At 40.5% G+C, this 21,016-nt stretch overlaps 1 protein-coding gene and 1 long non-coding RNA gene across 2 annotated transcripts; both read left to right on the top strand.

Annotated features, from left to right (window-relative positions):
- The first annotated feature begins 1,599 nt into the window (after positions 1-1,599).
- Positions 1,600-6,841, top strand: LOC110356330 (uncharacterized). Its single transcript, XR_002409481.2, has 2 exons — positions 1,600-2,871; positions 3,247-6,841. It is a non-coding gene; the product is annotated as an uncharacterized LOC110356330 (long non-coding RNA).
- A 4,925-nt stretch (positions 6,842-11,766) lies between these two features.
- CISD2 (CDGSH iron sulfur domain 2) lies at positions 11,767-20,538 on the top strand. Its single transcript, XM_013371478.3, has 3 exons — positions 11,767-11,998; positions 18,965-19,176; positions 20,175-20,538. Exons 1-3 carry the CDS (start codon positions 11,896-11,898, stop codon positions 20,262-20,264), a joined length of 405 nt encoding a protein of 134 aa, XP_013226932.2. The 5' UTR covers positions 11,767-11,895; the 3' UTR covers positions 20,265-20,538.
- The last annotated feature ends 478 nt before the right edge of the window (positions 20,539-21,016 follow it).

Here is a 21,016-nt window from a genome sequence, read left to right as displayed (position 1 = left end):
AGGCTTAGGTGATTAACAGTATTCCAGTTCTACATTCTTAATTATTATTTGAGGTTAATTACTTTTACTATGACTCTATATTAAGAGTATTGATCTGGTTTGCGATTCACATTTTACCTTATAATGGAAGGAGTGAAGAACAGCGCAAACACAGTTTAAAGTGTGTCATTTTCACTGCTAATTTAAGGCAACAGGAATTGTTAATGTGGTAAGTCAAGTTCCTGTTTGTGTGCCTTCCGACAGTTGCATGTTAATATATCTGTTAGCATTTGACCCCAAATAGAATTTAAGATGTATTGGATAGCTCTTGTTTATGGCCATTGCTCAGAAACAGGTTTGTATATGTTGGTTTAGTATGCCTGTATAGACACATTATTACACTCACTGGTCAATTTTTTAAACAAATCCGTCAATTTCAATACTTACCTTTAAATACACTTGAGACAATTAAAAAAACAACGACTTCTATAGGATGAAGAAGAAGATGCACTCTCACAGTTCTGTGGCCATTTCTGCAAGTCACGGCTTGGAGAATGTTACACTCCTCAACCTCATCCCTTTTTCCTCAAATGGTGATGCAAAACACACACATTTTCCCATCAGCTTCTGGAAATAAATAAACTCCATAGATTTTTTGCTTTAGTAGGAATACTCGCGCAAGTAGGGCCTCATAACCTTAATGTATGGATGTGCCATGCTCGAAGAGTCTCTCGCCTTTACCACATGCAGCAGGTGTACTCTGACGCTACTTGCACGGCTACCTGCTGTAGTAATACAGAATACAAGAGTCATTTTGATGATGGTTACTGAATATGGGCATTGCAGCTTATTGCACAACTACCCTGTCTATTTGGGTTTGCTTCATTTTAATTCGATTTTTGAAGCTAATCCTCAGAAGTGGCTGAAGAGAGGTATTAACCATGTCTAATCCTCCGGTGGTGGTGAAGTTGGGTTAGATTTTCAGAGGCTTATTATGCAAAATAGCTCAATAGATGTGGCACGGTAATGAACAGTTTGCACAAAAACACTGAGAACAGACCAGCTCGTTTGAACTCCATCTTTGAATTTTGTTTCCTTTTTCATGTACGGTGCTACAGAGCCCTGTGCAGCGAGGTGCTCGATAACCTCCAAAGGCTGAATTCGCCAGTCTGTTTTTTCTGCTTTGTGATGGTCCAGCAGAGCAAGCAGGAATGGAGATTGCTTGATACACTGTTCTAGAACTTCCCTCAGAATAGACGGGACTTGAGGGAAAAGCAGCCCAGCCTTAGTTTAAAGGTTAGTGTAGCTTGCTTGCACATCAACATCCGTTTTTCACTTCCACTTGCCTCGGACCAGCCACTTTAACATTTTGAGCATGCTCTTCTACCTGTCTTCAAAACAGGTGGAGCAACTGAGCACCCTCAACACCAAGCAGCATTCCATACTGCGTCAGGACGCTTTGTCTATCTGAAAGGGGGAAACGAGGTGCAAAATGTTTCCAAAAAGATCTTCCTTTTTAGGAAAGGAAAAGGTTAGTTTGACAAAAAATGTTCTTCTTCTTAGTCCATCTGGTAGGTCGCTATTAGTTCTTGTTTGGAGGAGACAAAACACAACAGCTTCTGCTACTGGAAAACAAAGCGCTAAGATCAACAACAACAACAACAGCTTCTCCCTGTTTGCATGTATTACCAGGCCTCAATTTTCTCTTCAGCATCCTGTCTGACTTGTTTTTCCTTTAATTATCATAAATCAAGCTTGCAGTCAAATCCCTCCTTAACGTGAGCTCAACTCACCATATTGGGGACCCTTTTGATTCTCTGGAGACCACAAAGAGTAATATCACAGAAGAAAGCTGGTAAGATTATTCCATTGGCTTTTTTTTAACCCAACAAATAAAAAGGCTTAGTTCACCAACCCAAGCGCCATTACACGACAGTGAAAGAAAAGCAGGTTTGTGGATGTCACTGGATTCCACCTGATCAGTGTTTTAAATACCTGGGCCCATTATGTCTCCTTCTGTTAGGAAGAAGAGGTAGCAAAACCCTTTCACATCTGGAGTCCAGCCCAAGATCAATGTGTTAGGCAGCAGCTAGCTTTCTAAGGAATATTAGATAAAAGGTAACTTTTTGTATTGTATTCCAACTTGGCAATTCTTCACCTTCCATTGTTTCTTCAACAGCTTCTCTGACATCTCACTGAAACAATTTCCAAGCTATTCTACGTGTTTCCTTTGTATAGTACTGTTTTTGTCTCACTGCTAGGTCATGGGGCAAAACACCGAGTCTCTACATTAATCCATTTTAAGTTTTTGCTGCTCTGCATAGGGAGTTGTAAGATCTAATCTTTAAGACCACCTAGAAAAGCTTGAGTGCTTTGTTGAATGATGGCATGCTAAGGTTTCCTGGCTTGCACAAGGCCATGTGGGATTCACAAGAATATAAAGTACTTCGGTAACTTCCACTGACATCTACAGACCAAGTTTCTCCACAAAATCTCCCACTCTTTGGCATTTTGTTTAGCACTTCATTATTTAGCACCTTTTTAGCCTCATAGTTACAACAGTTTTCTTTCAGTTGAAGAAAATATTTTTCTTCTCTTGAAATCCTTATGGAAAATAAGAGCTAGTTTACAAGGAGTTTTGACAACATAAAATCTGTTATGTTATTTTCACAGACCTAAACAATTAAAACTCTGAAAAATGCTACTGGATATTTATTAGTATTTATACAGAGTACTCATTTTTTTTTTTCCCAGCAAACCCACCATTTGATCTAAATGAAAAAGAGATTCAAGTCAGCAGCAGTTTGTGTCAACAAGAATGTTGTTCATTTTCCGTGCTGATTCAGCCCTATGGATATTGAAGCATGAAACTCACATGAGCATGTGCATGGTGTAATTATGATGCCAGTTTTGAAAAATGAGAAGTTTTGTTGACATGCATTGACTAACCACCTTTGTTTTGTTCTTTCGTATGAATTCTTTACATTCCTGAATAAACATAGATGATATATACGTACACATCAAAATAGCATCTTACAACAGGGGTGCAAAGCTCTGAGCAATTAGTCATAGCTATTAAGATAAAGTCACACAGGCTGAATTCAGCAGGTGAAACCCCTCTCTGGACCAAATCTGAGTTTTATCGATTTCAGTAGGCCAGGGTGCATCAGTTGGTGATCTCAAAAAGCTGTTTAATGGTGACCCACTTTACCCCTTCCCTTTGGAGGTGGTTGCTTTCCTTGTTATACCTGTTTTTTGGCCCCTCAGGCTGCCTTCACACTGTGCGCTAAGTCTGGAGGACTTACACTGTTACCGAAAACAACCAAGGTCTTATGGCAATTTTCAGCACTACTTCATTTGGCCTATTGTGTTTACCAAAGGAGACACCAAAGGCCTCTCTGAAACGCCTTCAAGATACGTCTGTTTTACTTACTTGGATTGAATTGATTACTAGTCAGATTTGGACCATTCTAGTTTGGTTGCTCCTCCAAGGCTTGTTCCAGAATGCAAATGTACTAAGGAAACCACAACCTTTGAGCAGTGTTTGGGTTAAATGATTTGATCAGCATACCTAATACACTATAAAAATTGCTAATCCAGATAAAATGTTAACGATTAAAGTTAATTATTCAAGCAGGCTAGCTAAACTTATTGTTATACTGAAGTATTGTAGAGCATCCTCTCTCTCCTTCCCTCTCTGGTTCTGTTTCATACAAAATAATGCTATGTTTCCCTGGGGAAATTATTACATAGTCTTGTAGATGGTAGTGGCTTAAAAGTTTGATGCTGTATTGACATATTTTAAATAATGATTTAAGTAAATAAGAAAGTCCATAGAAATACTTCAGGGTTTGTTTATTTGTTTGTTTTGTTTGTCTTTGAAGTGACAGGAGTATATGTATATACAGGAGTATATGACCATGTATTTAACTAGCCAGCTATCATGGGGTACTAAGAGTCATTTCACTTTTCCTTTTGTCCTTTTGAGCAACCTCATCTTTAAAGATCTGGTTGATCTTTTCTGGTTTTGGTATGTCCCAGTTCACCATAAGATGTCCAAGAGCTTGCTTAGACCTCAAATATCCAGGTAATTACAGCCAAATATATCTCGTTGAAGGCAGGAATAGTATTCCTGTTTGTTGTTGTACTGTAATTCAGGAAATATTGCTGATTGCTATAAATCACTGAGACTGAAATTAGTCAGTTATTACACTGTCCATCGTTATGGTTAGAGGGTGGATCAGGGCAGTATTTCTGAGAGGGTGGGTTGTGACACACACGGTAGTCATGAAACATGGCCAGATGTTGGCAAGTTGTTGGAAATTTTGCAAATTATAAAGCAAAGGCAACTTAGCTTCTGTACTCCTGGCAACCTCTATTTTCCAAGGTCAAGCATGCTTTTCAGCCTTTCAAGAAATATTACATAGATTTGTCACTTTTACAAGCAATAGATTCATTTTTATAAAGAAAATGAGGGCTGCATTTTATTTTCCTTTGAATAATGGGACATCTTAAAAAAAAGCAATGAACCAAACTAAAAAATCCTGAGAAATACTGGCTTAAGGAGTTAGTAGTGGGATCTAAGTTACTAATTTTTTCAGTCATAGTGATTTAAATTCAAATTAACAGGGAACAAGATAATTTCTTAGTCATTCCTGACTATTTTGTGGCCTCTTTTAAATGATTTTATGATCTCTGTTTAGCTCCCATGTTAGAAAAACAAACACTGCTAAATTAGGTATGGAGGACTCAGGTACTTGGAAACTAAATGATAGCCTTACCCTTACATTGTTCAGGATATTTGACAGGATCAAACCATATTGGACTGGCAGTTTGAGTGACTATGTGCAGAATAAATTTCTACTGTACCCATTTTCTGAATAATCAGAACATTTCTGTCCCTGAAACTGCCAAAATAACTCACATGAAAATGTAAAAAAAAACTGAATAAAAATAATTTCATTCCTCTTGGGGAAGAAGTTTAGAACATTCTCAAGCATCTTAATAAATTAGCTACAGACACCTATGATGACTAATTTTCAATAAAAGACTTTCTGCTCTAAAAAATGAGGGACTAGCATCTTTTCCAAGTTTCCGATAGCACTCTCCTAGCACGTTGTTCGAGACGAATGCCTCTTAACTACCATGTACTTATTTTTCATTTATTTTTTACCTTTCAAAGTCACTAGGCTTACATTTCTTGTAAAATAAGTTCTGTAAGCTTTGAGGTGATATATCTTACTTTTTGTGTTCCTTGCTTTCTCTGCTGACTCAAAGGCAAAAAAGAAATCAATTGTAAAGAAATGTATTTACAGACCTAACAGCTCTCTGTACTGGGGTGAAGTGCAGAGTTTATGCAAAATTCTGGCAATATCTTGAAAAGTGAGGAAGTAACTTACAAATCTTCTAGAGAATAGCCAGCTACGTAGATCTGAAAGTGCACTGTGGTATAGCTGACCTGCAGTCCAGAGGACAGGGAGTGCCTAGAAAATATAAAGAAGAAAAAGCATTACTAAGACAGCCATAAAATATGTTATGTTAATCTTATTTACCTCTGTAGTACTGTTCCATGTGGTTGCCTTGGGATCAAGACAGCCACTTTTTCGCTGCTTTCATCTCCATCCGTTAAACAAATATTTGTTGCCTGAAATGGAAGAGGCATGGTGGTTGGGTTTTGGTTTTGTTTTGTTGGTTTTGGCTGGTTGGTTGGCTTTGTGGTTTTCTTTTTTCCCCTTCTCTTTGTGAGATGACAGAGGAGTGCGGGTTACTGTCAATGCCAGACCTGGCTAACCTTGAAAAGGGGAGACAGGCTCAGAAATCTCCACCGTGCTGTTGTTACACAGCAGCCTGAGGAGCAACGATAAAGTGCTGGTTTACTGCGGTGTCAGTGGGCACTGTGACACAGGAAGAACTTAAGAGCAGAGTGCAGTCATATTGCAGAGATCGTGCGCTCTCTGCTCAGCAGGGGAAGCCGGTAGTTTTTCTGTGCTATAATTAGCCACTGCCAACGAGTGCACATTGCGTCACAGGAATTAGTTTTGTGGCATTCTCACCTTTGCCTTGCAAAATGAAGTATCTTTCAGCGATAGCTATTATGCCAAAGGAGTAAAGTACTAAGGGACCAAATATACCCTTAGTTGCCTGGTGAAAGATACTCAGTCTTCACTAATAGCAAAGATTGATGCCGTTTAAAAGGGAATGGTGAGTGGTCCGCCGCTGAATATATATCGACAGATATATAGCTTATTTTCCCTGGAATTTCAATAATAAGAGAGCGGCTTGTAGTGTTTGGATAGTGGTTTTAGTTCACATCTGTTCATTTAGCAGCATGTACTTGCCAGATTGTGTCGGCTTTGTCCTCCGTAGGTCCCTTAGTGTAGGAAAGGATGGATCTGTTTTCCATCACTGCAGCTTCCTCACAGGTGACAATCTGTGGATTTTGCAGCCCGGTTTATTGCAACAAACCAGGCAGAACCTGCCACAAATCAGTAACGTATCTGGTATTTGATGGACATATTAGTGAATCCTAAGGATACTTGTTCTGATTTAAGTAAAACTGTTATGAATTAGCGACTCCCTGGAAGCCAATAAAGTTCCAAATCTGTGCAAGTCTGTGTGGAACCAGCAATGGGATCGGTCGGGTCCTCCCGAGCAACACATATCCAATCAGCTACCTAATGCGGGTGGAAAAATTGGGCGATTCATGTAATGGGTCAAAATTTAAAACTCTCGGCAATATTATATCTACTGCATGTTTCCTTGTGTATCCTTAGGATTACTTGACTGATGGTACTTACCATAGTTTCGTGTCATACTACTGGTTACTTTCTGTGCTTTAAATAAAGGCAGTTGAAATCAGTAACTTAGTGTAACTGAGTGGATATTCAGTTTCACCTTGTGTTATGTCTGCAAACAGTATAGAAACCACTACTATGGACCAGTTCTAGCCACTGCATAAAAAGACATTTCTGGTTGGAAAAAGCACATAATGTAAGTAGAATGTAACCGAACTTTATCTGGGGATATCTAGGATGTTAACACTGAATACTGAATACACCGATTTTTTCTTGAGTTGGGGTTTTCTTCAACTTTGTTTCATAACCAACTCATGCATAACATTTTCCACTCCCCAGCAGCAGTAATCAGAAAATAGAAATTAAAATGTTAAACCTGTGGCTGAGAGATGGTACTTTTCTTTAATAGATAAAACCGGTGTCTACTGCTCTGTTTTCTCATGCACAAAGTTGCCACATTGGAACTTTATCCTATTCTTAGAAATCTTGCCATTTTTCTTTACATTCCTGTTTTCATTCTTCTCACAAATGAATTCAGTACAATCTGTGACAATAAATAGCATTCTAAGCCACGGAGAATTTTAAAATTCAACAATAATATATGCTATTTTTAGAACACTGCAGTTACTTAAACAATTAAAATAGTACCTGCTTTCAAAACATAATAGTTATATTGTAAAATTATTGGGCATTAGTTAGGTTAGAAAGTAATATCATGCTAATTTAGTAGTAATTTTATAAGATGAAAATTATGCTATCACAAAATTACCCTGTTGATTCTATCATAAATGTGATTTGTTTCCTTAAAACTCATTTTTCTCATGAACACTTTGCCCACCACAGAATAGTAGTAGATCTTTCCAATAAACACCAGCAGAAGGCACTTAAGGTGCCAGATCTCGGAGTCAAGTGGCACGACAATCTCAGCTTTCCGCTAAAGAGCCTTTGGATGTACGAGTAGGAAATGAAACCCTAACCTGCACGCAATGCAATTGCAACTTGCTTACAATGTTCATAAGCATAAAACAGAGGAAAGTGACCTTAGAGATATGGCCTTATGCCAGCCTCCTGATTTTTTGAGATTCAATTATTTAATATTTGGGTGTTGACGGTGCTGCATAACTAACTGATGGAGACATTGCATGAAATGAATCACAGTTCTTCCAGCCCTTCTGGGGTGTCATGATTTTGTTTGCTTTTGGGGAAGTGGAAGAGACAGAGATCTTTGTGTACAGCAGGAACAACAGCTAATCAAACCCCATTGTGAAATGATTCTATGAATACAAAGGGAGAGATGTAGCTTCTTCCTAGACAGGGGCTTGTGTTTGCTGATCACAGAGGCCAGCTCTTTGGTGACACGATAGTTTTTAGTTGACAACAGTATTTTGCCTGCTGCAGTGATTGTTCCAGGCACTTAATATGGAAAATGGCAATGCCAATTCCAAGAAAATGGTTTTAACAACATGAGACACCCTGTTGGTAGAAAAGCTCATTACCATGAAAGAGTACTGAGCAAATTACTGTGCTACTTAGGCTTGTTTCAGAGATGGAAGGACTGTGTGTCTGCTGCCTCAGCACCTTTCATCTTTTATCCTTACTGGTGTGTACTTGGTAAAAGAAAAGAAATAAATATAATGTATAAATGTTTTTTTCCTTTGCAAATCTAGACAGTATTATTTCATTTTACAGCTGAATTAAAGGCACAGGGAAATTAAGCACATTTTGAAGGGTAACTAGAGAAGGGACACAACCAGCTTCTTTTTACCTGTGCCCAGTCTGTTGGACCAGGACCAACCAGCTTGTGGATGCTGAGGGCAACTCTTATTTCTACAGCAAGTCGGACCAATGCAGCTGTGTTCTAGTGACATTATGCTTGGCAGAATAAGCTCCGCCAAACATGATCTGCATCTGCACCACAAACTCTTCTACCATTCTCCTCAAAGCATGCATAGTAGTGAGCTAATTGGGTTGGTTCTCTTTTAGGCTCTGTTTTGAGAATTTCATGTGAAAGACCTGAGCTAGCGCTAACTATGTAGATCTCTTCATGTGGGCTTCAAGCTCCATCTTATCTGTAATGTTCTTGCTACGTGAAAAATCCCGATGATAGAGGATACCTACTGCTGAAAACAATAGCTGTATTTCAGTATCAGTGACCTAAGTTCTGTTCAAGCATCTATGTTTGGGCATTTTCTGCTGTTATGTTTATTACAGCAAGTCTATAAATCCTACCCAATAGCAGAGTTTCAGTGGCCAAATTCAGCATGAAATGCACAAGCAGAAGCAGTCTTTACTTTTTAACCGTTCAGTTAACAGAAGCTAAATATGCAAGAACAACTTGTTGCGTATTCCTCTCCCCCAAAAAGACAGAAATTTTTCCAGCTATCCAACAGCACTTAAATTTGAAGCAAGGTCAAAAAGGATGCTGATAAAATCCTGAAGAAGCAATCTGCCTGTAGAATAAGAACATCCACACAGGGTGTTAAACATGTTGTAACAGAAGGAAGACAACTGCCTGGTAAATCTGATGTTGACTGATTTTAAGTTCTGACCTCGTAACACGGTCCCTGAAGATAGAATACTGCGTAAAACCCCGTTCTCCTCTGCAGGACTGAGCAAGCCTGCAAGCTCACATTTTTCCCCTTAAGTCAAATAGGAAGTCTGCAGCCAAGTTGGAGAGTGAACACGCGTCTCCTGAGCCCCAGTTCAAACTGGATTTCTAAAAACCATCTTTTTGCCTCCCCTTCAGTTAATTATCTCATTCGGGCTTCATCTTCTTTATAGTTTTTTCCATAATCTATGACTTCAGCCTTTCATATACCAAAACCGTTCATCACTCATGTCAACTGACACCCACGCCGACAGGCAAGACGTGGTGAGAATGGTTCCTCTCTGCAACATGTGCAGATTTTCTAGCAGTGTGCTGAGTGGAGCGCTGATCAAAGGCAGCACAGCAGGACACAGGAGCTGCAGTGAAACGTCAGCTGTGTTCCCAGTATCACAGCCAGCATCTAGAGAAGGCTGGAAGAGCAGAAGAAAGGGAGGAGGAGGAAAGGACAGAGGCTCTCAGCTTCAATGTGAAGTTGTTTGATTCAGGGCTGGAAGATTTGCCTTATGTATCTTCAGCCTTAAGTATTCTTCCCTCATAAAGTTCCACAAACAAGGTTACATCATGACATCTGATTTGTAATCTTTACAGAATAATCAAGCGTTTTGCTCTTTCATTATCTTGTCTAATAGCAGGCATTTGCCTACACAAGAAGGAATCATTTTAGGACATCAGACGTGGTCATTACAAGGATAAACTTAGGTGAGGCGGTGAACTAAGATACTCTGAGATCACAGGAATATTCTCACTAGCTGAAGAAGATGATTCATCAGGAAATGTTAACGTAGGGTCACAGGTAAAGTAATATTCAGGCCACAAGCAGAACAAGCTGGATTTGTTTGTCTTGAACCTTGCTTCCAGTATTTGGGTTTTTTTGCCTTGAGTCTTTATAGTGATTTAAACTTTTTGTTAAGATTATCCTGAATCGATCATTAATCCAAACTAGGGGAATAGATCTAGCACTCAATACAAGGCAAACATGACTGCTGAGTAGATTCAGCCAAAGACAGCCCAGTGAGTTCATCTGACTCAAGAAATGCAATAATTCCTCTTTCATTGCTTTGCTTAACCCTATTGACTTACCCCAAAACTTTTTAATTACCAATTCTGGGCTGGCAAGAAAAGTGCAGAGCTGATATGGGCAGACATGGTGTGGTTTCCATACACCGAGAGAAGAAAGAGAACTGTGCTCCTGTCAAGACCACATAAGGAAGGAGATGCATCGTCTAGAAGGATTGCACTGCTTCAGCTTTCCTGAAATGCTCATGCTATGTCCTAGACAATGTTAGCACTTGGTTGATTCACTCATGGTAGCAAAGCATCTTGAACCAAATGGTGTCGGACTTGTGACCAAGGCACGATGCAGGAATTTTCAGGTCTGGCAGGATTGTCTACATTGACCTGGAATAGCTGCCTATTTCCCATTCTTTCACCTGGCTACAAAGGGGTAATTTCCTATGCCAAAATGACCAGTCTCCTTGACACAAAAATGAAAGAAAATTAAATAATGCACTTGAGATACAGCTTGTTCTGTGTAAGCCATTGCCGAACATGAGGCATAAGGGCCTCTCCCTGCAATATTAAACCTCTCAGCACTGACATTATCCCACCTCAGAAAAATTATGATCTATATGAAAAACATCACAGAATCACAGAATGTCAGGGTTTGGAAGGGACCTGGAAAGCTCATCCAGTGCAATCCCCCCATGGAGCAGGAACACCCAGATGAGGTTACACAGGAAGGTGTCCAGGCGGGTTGGAATGTCTGCACAGAAGGAGACTCCACAACCCCCTGGGCAGCCTGGGCCAGGCTCTGCCACCCTCACTGAGAAGAAGTTTGCTCTCATATTTAAGTGGAACCTCTTGTGTTCCAGTTTGTACCCATTACCCCTTGTCCTATCATTGGTTGTCACCGAGAAGAGCCTGGCTCCATCCTCCTGACACTCACCCTTTACATATTTATAAACATTAATGAGGTCACCTTTCAGTCTCCTCTTGTCCAGCTCCAGAGCCCCAGCTCCCTCAGCCTTTCCTCACACGAATGATGCTCCACTCCCTTCAGCATCTTTGTTGCTCTTCGCTGGACTCTCTCCAGCAGTTCCCTGTTCTCCTGGAACTGAGGGGCCCAGAACTGGGCACAATATTCCAGGTGTGGTCTCACCAGGGCTTTTACCTCAATATTGTTAAAACTGTCCATATGAAAAACAACTTTAACACGACAGGCTGAGGACATGTCACACACAGCCTGTAAATCGCTATTGAAGCCGCACTCCCCCCCTGCTGGCGACACCGCTCCCTCCCGCCTGTGCCGGCCGGCGGCGGCGCCCCCCTCTGGGCTCCCGCGGGAAGCGCGGCCCGAGCGGAGGGAAACGGGCTGCGCCTCTGAGCGCGTGCGCGGCACCGGCGTCGCCCCGCCCCGCGGCGCGTGCGCGGCGGGAGTAGCCTGAGGGAGCGCGCGGGGCTCCGCGGTGGCGGGGAGTTTTCTTCTGTCCTTCTCTCCCGGCCGTAGCCGCCGCCATGGTGCTGGAGAGCCTGGCCCGCATCGTCAAGGTCCAGCTGCCCGCGTACCTCAAGCGCCTGCCGCTGCCTGAGAGCGTCGGTGGCTTTATCCGCCTCACAGGTAGGTGAGGGGAGCGGGGTGAGGGAAACGGGGGGTCCCCGCGGCCGTGACCCCGTTCCCGTCCCGCGGATGGCGTGAGGGGCGCGGTGGGGCCGGGCCGGGCTCCGGCACATCCCCCGGGCCTGCCGCCTCCACCCCGGGCTTCACTCACATTGTCCCGGAAGAATTTTTTCCTAATACCCAATCTAAACCTCTCCTGGCGCAACTTGAGGCCATTTCCTCTTGTCCCATCACTTACTACTTGGGAGAAGAGCCCAACCCCTCCATGCTCCAACCTCCTTTCAGGCAGTTGCAGACAGCGATCAGGTCTCCCCTCAGCTCCTGTTCTCAGGCTGAACAGCCCCAGCTCCCTCAGCCGCTCCTCATCACACTTGTGCTCCAGCCCCTCACCGGCTCCGTTCCCTCCTCTGCACTCTCTCCAGCACCTCAGTGTCCTTCGTGTGGTGAGGGGCCCAAAACTGACCCCAGGATTCAAGATGGGGCTTCACCAGTGCCGAGTACAGTGGAACAATCACTTCTCTAGTCCTGCTGGCCACACTGTTCCTGACACAAGCCAGGATGCTATTGGCCTTTTTGGCTGCGTTGGTCAGGCATTGGAACAGGCTGCCCACGGCAGTGTTGGAGCCACTGTCCCTGGAGGGGTTTAAAAGGCATTTAGACAAGGTTCTCAGGGACATGGTTTAGTGCTGGAGTTCGGTTATGGTTGGACTCGATGATCCTGAGGGTCTCTTCCAACCAAAATGATTCTATGATTCTATGTGTTAAAGGTGGGGGGAACCCCAAACGTTAGTTGCTGTTGAAGTGTTTAAGGTGTCCTGTGAGGTGAATAATGATAGAGTAAAATGTATTGATAGATTAAAATCCACCAGGCTTCTCAGCCCCACTCGTTTGCACTGTATTTAAAATTCCTCTTTGTGCAGCAAGTCTCAGGCCATGCACACACAGAAAATGGGATTTGGGCTGAAGGCCTAAAACACTCTCTTCAAGGTGAAGGTTATAGGAACGTCTGTACTGATCAAAACAAAAATAAATCTGTTTCTGGGAGCCTGCTACAGACACAAAATTAGGGTTTTTTTATCTAATCATTTTTTGGAAGCATTTTCTAGGCGAGAGACTAAAAATACCCGTTAATTAATCATAACCCTATCATGGAGTGAACAAGAAAGAAAACTAAATCCCAGCAAATTCTTTAGGTGTTTAGTGCATTTCAGTGCTTTGCAAACTGGAACTATCTGAGCACAGGCTCATCTGGGATAATACAGGCAGAACCTCAAGTAGTGTCAAATGACAAGATGAGTTTCATGATCATAAGTAAGAGGAATGTTATAACAAACTCTCTGGAAACAGAAAAAGTCTTCAAAGGGCGGGATCAGTCTTAGATGTTTACCTTGCAGCACTAAGCTATGTTATTTTAATAGTGCTGGAGAATTATTTAATTTAGAACAGGCATAATTTATTTAAACGAGGTTTGAGTACTTTATTTCCCAGCATGTTTATGCTGCTTTGAAACTTAAAATCCCATTATCTTTCCCACGACAAGTAGAGACATTTTACATGAACCGTTCTTCTTTCTCCACAACTACTCTCATCTGAAAATGTTGTCAAGTATATTTACTGAATAGAGAAATTCAGCTGCTACAAAGTTAGGAGGAGTGAGATATAATAAGCTACATAACAGTGCACCCTCTCATATTCCTAGAATTTGGCAGTTTCTTACTTAAGTTATTGCTCTTTTAACTATGAGTTGTAGTTAAAAAATTGTTAAGCTTAGTGTAAGCTCCACTGAAACCTTAAGTGGAGACCAAACATCTTGAAATATCAGTCCCAAACATATGAAACAAAGGTAAAAGAAGAAACCATGTCAGAAATTGCTTTGAGACCTGGTAGGATTTAATGAGTGTACCTGAAAAAATCCACTGCCTCTAGTCCTTAGTGATTTCTTTGACTGCTCTTGTGCAAAACACTCAAGGGAAGGAGAGGTACAATTAAAAATACCTACCTACAGAGGCAACATTTTGACACTTCTCATTTTTTTCAACACTCAGATAATATCTAATATCTGCTGTCATTTATCTTCCTCTTAAGGTGGATATGAATGAAAATTGAGGAAAAATTAGGTTCTTAAAATTATGGCATAGGGTAAATGCAACATGGTGAGGCTTTTCAAAATGAAATCATAGGATATCACATCCTAGGCACCTAAATAAAAAAAAATATCCTCTCTTAGTGCTTAAAAGTTATTGAAAGTCATTGAAACCTCATTGGTCATTAAAGACTTTTGTACTTAGGTGTACTCAGAGCTGCTGGCAGTTTAAAATTTCATCTGAGAAAACGGGATTCTTTCAGCAAGTGCTGCCTCTTTTGTATTGTTGGTTTGGTCTTAGCTTGTTCTGTCCTAAAGTCACAAGCCTCTAAGAGCAGAGGATTCCCAGTTCTGGGAGTTGTTTTGCAGCAGCAGTTTACAGGATCACATCTATTGAATTAAGATTAGTGAAAGACTATTAGACAATAGAGAAGATGAGATTAATATTGTCTTTTGTGTTTACTACTACTACAAATACAGAGGAGGATATTCTTTGGCAAATGACATATCAAACATGTCAAGCATTTTTCTTTGCTTCTCTTTGGAAGGTAAGAAATAATATTAATCTTAAAACATTCAAAGTGCATTAGCATTTGTCCTTTGCTGGCATCTACTGAACTTAATCAGGGACAAGCACTATAAACACTTGCTAGCGTAGACCTTGTTCGCAAAGGGAGGCCAGAACCCAAATCTGGAACAGCGCAGTGTATTGCTTGTAAGCTCTTTTATTGCTTCTGTGAACCTTCATTAGCTTCCTGGCAGATGCAGCTTTGGTTCTCTAGTGCATCAGTTGTAGAAAAAACAGACCAAAAGTATTGGGGAGAATCTGTAGTGTGCTGATTAAAAATCTCGAGACACCCATTGTCTGTCATGACCTCACCAAATCACAATTGAAAACTGTTTGCTTGGGGAGAGGAACACTGTTAACATCCAGTGCAAAACTCCTGAAGGTAAAACCAGTGAGGGAGGAAGGAAAGGGTGTTTGACCTTGAGTTTGAAAGTGGATATCTAAATGGTCGCGCTGTTGCTGCTCAGAAGCCTCTTGCAGTTTCTTGTCATAGCTGCTTTACCCTTCCCTTCTCAAGTTTGCTGAAATGAGCAGTGTTGTCTCATGCTGGTGTTGCTTTTTACCCTGGTACGTTATTAGAACAGCATAGACATTCACCTCAAAATAGCATGTGGTCAGAATGTCAAGGTTTATGGAAGAATCTAGGTACTAGTCTTCTTTCCATAAACAGGATACAGTCCTGTGTGGGCTGTCTTATACTTGGCCTACATGTTAAGAGAGATTTTTAATGTAAAGAGCTGCCAGGCAGGAAGAGGACAATTTTGTGGATCATCTTTTAAGGTACTAAGGGGAAAGAAGGATGATACCATTATAACAGGGTCTTCAGAACCCATTTGAATCATGAAGTTGTCATTTGCAGAGTGGCTTGCTGACGTACCCATAGCTTCCGCTTTTAATTTAAAGTGTGCTATGTCGCTAAAAGGACTGTCACCTCTCTACCTTGAGACCTGCTGCATAAGCTAATAGACATACTAAAGTGGTGTGTGAAGTCTTTTGTGTTTAGCTTGTGTAGCAATGACAACATCCTTAAGAGACCCAAGCAATCAACAGAAAACTGTTTGAGTAGAACTGCTGATTAGTTCTGAAGAGAATATAATTAAGTAATTTGAATTTGCATTAAGAATTTAATCAGTTTAGAGAACATGCCATCACAATTCCAGTCTTCATTATGACTGGTAGCTAATACTTGTTAAAGTTTTGACCTGCAGTTGAGCTGTTACTGTAAGAAGCTGCTTTGGGGTCTGTATAGGGTCATTTCCACATAAATTAGCTAAAACATAAATCAAAGTGAAATATAATAAAGGAGTGGTTGGGAAAGACAACTGTCAGTGGCTAGCCTGTCCTTTTCTGTTCAGTGTGTGTTTCTTATTTGTTTGGACTTGTTACTGTTAGAGTAAATGTTAAGATAACCTCTCCTCAAAAATGTAACTCTGGCCTGTTGTCCAGAATTCTCTGGGCATTCCTGTTTCAGTGATGTTCCTGATACGTTAGACGGAGACCAACCCCAAAGTGCTGGAAAGTAAGTCAAGTTTGAAGACTAACCTTTTCAATACTCTGCTTTCCATTTCTGGCTCCAAAGATGGCCTCTTCCCATTTAGCAGAATTGATAAAGAATTTCCAGAATCAGTGTAATTGCTGAATTCTGAGTTACCAGCTGTGAAGATAAACAGGCTTGTGAATTGCCTTACATCTGCTTCAGGAAGGGATGAATGGCTTCAAAAACACAGAGCAGCTTACAGTTGTAGGAAGATACCATTACATTAGTTGGGGTGAAGCTTTTCTCCCATCCCTGCTCACTCAGTCCAGAGATCTGTGACTTTTTTTACTTTGTGACAGTATGTTGTCTCTCTTGCCCTAGAAACATGGTCATGTTGATTTTTCAATCTAAAAGTACAAGCTTCTGGCAGTCTTTTGGCAATAACAAGTCAGTTTATGATTAGTGTGCGCATTGGTGTAATTGCAGGCTTTTCAGACACTCCCAGATCAGAAATACATAGAGAAATCATTGGCTAGTGAGGACAAAACAACAGTTAGCATGATACAAATATTAAATAATAACCATGGTATGTAATATTCTTGTACCTCCTATTCCTCTTTGTTTCTAATTTCTTTTTTCAGAGGCTACAGCTATTGTGTTCCTGTTTCATCTGGATGAACCCAGCTGGTTATGAGTTTCCCATAGGCATGACTACTGTTCCAATTTCTCTTTTTTTTTTTTTTTGTTTTGTTCATATGAGGGAGTTTCAAGCTGTATTGACATGTCACTTGTTGTTTAGTTGCTGGTCTCTTTTAACAGTGTTTAATTCTGATATGAGACTTTTCCTTTTTGTGTGTCCATCTTAGCCCAGCTGTATTCATCACACACTTGTATTCATCACACACTTGATACATGCCCTGCTTCTGGTTATGGTGTACCTGTTGGCACTTCTGTCTTGGAGTTCAGAGTAGCTTTGTAGAGATCCACGTCTTTGTCAATGGTCAGGTTAGACTCAATTTGGAATTTTTTCCAGTGACCAAATATTTTTCCTCTCTTCCAAAGTACGTTCCAAGTCAGTCCTTTATGTAAGGTCAGAAAGTGCATTTGAATTCCTATCGATAGAGTGTTTTGGAACAGTAATGATAGAAAAGACAAACAGGCACTGCTGTCCAGGAAACTCAGTATTCTGTCTAATTGAAAACATACAAGTATCTCAGTGATAACTGTCATAATTTAGGGCTTACAGCTTCTTGGGGTAACTGAGAAAAGAGCAACAGAGATTAGTCTAGTGCAGTGACTCTTAGCAAATTTTGTCAGATGTTGTGCATAGGGACTGGTGCAGGTGTGGAAAGACTACTGAAAGCTCTTGCAGTGCCTTCAGCATTTATACAGTTGTGGCATGTTCCCAGAAAAATGCAGTAAGTGTGGTTTTCACTTCAAAGGCTATGGAAAGCTCGGAGAACACAAAAGTAGTCCCACAAAGAATTCTCCTCACATGGTATACTTCCAGAAAATTAATATTATTAAGAAAAAGCCACTGTGTTCTAACTGGAAAAGTATTAGCATGGACGTGTGCTCTATTATTACAAATAAAATCAACCTGTACAGAAAAATGTAATTTCTGAGAGCTACAATCTACCTAGCATCCTTTCCTGCTCTATTGCATTTCCTTGCTTGTACATCTTAATCTCAAAAAGCAAAATGTAGGACAAAATTTTTTTTATATTCTGATCCTAAATCATTTAAAAGAGGAACTTGATTACAGTGTCTTGTCTTACAAAGTGCTTGTGCAGCTATTTGTGCTCCAGCTCATTACACTTCATTTCTCATTTGAAAATATTTTTAAACTCTCTTCAATTTCTATGTGAGTGTTTAATTTAATATATTCTCCATACGTTTAGAAAAATGGTCTCTCCTTTATTGTGCCATGATACTTAAATTACACTAGGCTATTGTCACAGTATGTTTTCCTGGAAAAGTGGATCCACCTTACAGATAGATATATCTTATGTCAGGTGCCGATGAATTTCTTAAAAAGTCCAGGAAGTCTTTCTCTCACCAGTATGTCTAGATGATTTATAACAATGTAGCAAGGCAGCTCAGTCTGCAGAGGATATTTACCTGTACTTGAAAGAAGTTCCTCAGTTTGGTAAAGAGCAATTTTCTGTGGCTTGACTTACCTGATCTCAGGACTCTCTGCTACTTTGTGTATTGTAGAAACTAGGTGCAGATCCCCGAGCAAACAGAGCTCTGAAAAACAGAACCAAAAAGACTGGTGAAAGTTTTGCTAGTGTGTATCTAATAATCTGTATAATTTCTACCAAGAGTTTCTAAAAAAACTTGGAACAAATAAAACTTCAAGAAGCTAAAAATCTGAAATAAGTAATTAGAAAAGGAATTGTAAAACACACTGAATAGTTCTTCGTATACAGAACGTTAAGATACCAGCACTGCACGTAATTGTGCCCAGTTTGCTAGTTCACAGTGCAGGTTTACCTCAGGTGAGCAGAAACCCTGTAATTTTAGGGTTCCTCATTTCAGTACCTCTTTTATTTGGTTTGGATTTATTCTCTTCCATTGAGTCATCTTCTAGAGTGTTGAAACTGAAATTCAGATGACGTTCTGGGAGTCAAACTTTTACCTTGGCTCCAGTAAACCCCACATTTTAATCTTGGCCACCTTTCTTCTGAAGGTTTACCCACAGTCTTGTTTGCCCTCAGAACCTTGCTGACTGAGCAACACCATCCCTTACCATAAGCTGACGTAATTTCAGGGTAGCTGATGCTGCACCATACTGAAGTGGTATCAAGAACCAATCCAAATTCCACCTCTCTTTAGTTTCAGAATGGCTGCGGTTATTGCCTTTCCTGGGTGTGCTGGCCTTGCTCGGTTACCTCGCTGTTCGTCCATTCCTCCCCAAGAAGAAACAGCAAAAGGATAGCTTGATTAACCTCAAGATACAGAAGGAAAATCCAAAAGTAGTGAATGAAATAAACATTGAAGATCTGTGCCTCACTAAAGCTTACTGCAGGTGTTGGCGTTCCAAGACGGTAAGACAACTTTGTGCTACTGTAGGATTAAAGATTGCAACTTGCATGTTTTTATCAGTGCTTTGTTGCTAAATTGTTACGTGTTGACCTGTTGCTTTTCTCTGGAAGTGGAGCATGTTCCTGTTTTTTTGAGAATAGCACAGTTCTTATTTTTCTCCACTGTAAATGTGTCTACATGCAGAAAGAAACTGGGTAAACTTTTAAGAAACAGAGTGGTGTTTTTCTAGAAAAACTTAGAGTGACCACCTGTGAGCAGATTAAAACCAAGCAAGCCTTGTTTGATATTTGGAAATACATTGCAACTAATTAGAGCATAACTATTTTGCCAAAACAATGCTTAGAAAGTTGTTCGTATTGTAATGAAAGTGAAGCTGGACCTGTACTGGTGAGGGAGAGCATATCCCCACCTGATCCAGAGCAGCCAGTAGATGACTGGTTTGGATAGTCTGTATCCCCCAAACCAACTAGATGTACATGGATATTTTTCATCTACCCTCAATTTCTTTTGAACGTCCTTTTTGCTCTGAATGCACTTCTGTTCTAACAAAAAAAGTCTGCCCTGGACCTAAGAAAGCCTCTCAACTATTCTCCCTTCAGAACAATCAATTCAGCAAAGTATTTCAGTTTTCCTTAAAGCAGTACTTTGTGGTTGCAAAGGATTAAATCTCTTAAGAGCACTGTTACTAGTTCCACAATAAACGTTAAAGCATTTGTGGCTGTGATGGGTGCTTTGCTTGCTGTTCTTTCAAGGTAAAGGCTTTGTCCCTAACTTTGTGTCTAGAACAGTAATTTTAGGACCTCACAAACTTAGTTACCAGTTAGCAGTTTGGTTTTTTTTTCTTAGTAACGTGTCCTAACAGGTGACAGTGAGTTTGATGTTGAAATAGGACATAGTAGGTGGAACTAGCAACATTATTGACATGCTCTTGGCATAGTATAAAAATCACCATGCAATTGCTGTCGAGTTATACTAATTCCTCATGTATGTTTTCTTCCAGTTCCCCGTCTGTGATGGCTCCCACAACAAGCACAATGAATTAACAGGAGATAATGTAGGTCCACTAATACTCAAGAAGAAAGAGGTATAGCTGATGCTTAATCCCCTAGATCATGACAGATATACAGTCTTTTTATACTGTTGTAGTTGCAAAGGACAGCATTTTACTGTGTGATTGGTATGATTTAGTTTAATGATTGCTGTAGATTTCTTTTTGGAATAAACTGCATTTAGACAGTGCTAAATCTGTCACTGTTTTAATACTTTATTCTGAGAAGAATTATGTCTGCTTTGGAAAACTGTAAAGTAACTATCTCTGTAAATAAGTCGTTTATTTCAACAATAAAATGACTTCCTACAATTAAGCCTTTTTTTGTATGAACATGCATTTATAAAACAGTCGCAATCTCAAAGTGATTGAAGTGCACCTTCTTGTTGATTTTTGTTCTGCTGAGAAGCCATGTTTTGTTCTGCTTTTCTGTAGCAAAGTTAAGTTCACTTAAGTGGGGAAAAAAAAATATGATAAATTCTTCATTTGTGAATGGATATCACTGAGGGCAGGCAGCATAGCAGTGTTGGGTCATGCTAGGTGAAGGTCTGGCCTGTGCAGTGCCTAAGTGGGCAGTTTATTAGTCTTGTGCAAAGCAGCCCGGCTCAGACAGGCCCCACACAGCCAGACAGTCTCACACCATGTCCTAGATGCAGTGCTGCAGTTCCAGACCCTATAAACTCAACTATTGAGCAGGTCAGCCGCTAACATTATCCCCCTATTTCAGGCCCCTGTGTTGATCATTCATGAGCTCTTGTAAAGAAACACAAATTTGCCCCGTAGATGCTACTTTT

The sequence above is a fragment of the Columba livia genome, chromosome 4 (genome assembly GCF_036013475.1).
Source record: "Columba livia isolate bColLiv1 breed racing homer chromosome 4, bColLiv1.pat.W.v2, whole genome shotgun sequence".
Lineage (NCBI taxonomy): Eukaryota > Metazoa > Chordata > Aves > Columbiformes > Columbidae > Columba > Columba livia.
Note: the sequence above shows the minus strand (reverse complement) of the source record. Positions and strands in the feature narration are given on the sequence as shown.

Coding starts and splice junctions, on each gene's coding strand:
- CISD2 (XM_013371478.3), top strand. CDS start 11,896: ATGGTGCTGGAGAGCCTGGCCCGCATCGTCAAGGTCCAGCTGCCCGCG. Junction 11,999..18,964: donor TGGCTTTATCCGCCTCACAG/GTAGGTGAGGGG, acceptor ACCTCTCTTTAG/TTTCAGAATGGCTGCGGTTA. Junction 19,177..20,174: donor GGTGTTGGCGTTCCAAGACG/GTAAGACAACTT, acceptor GTTTTCTTCCAG/TTCCCCGTCTGTGATGGCTC.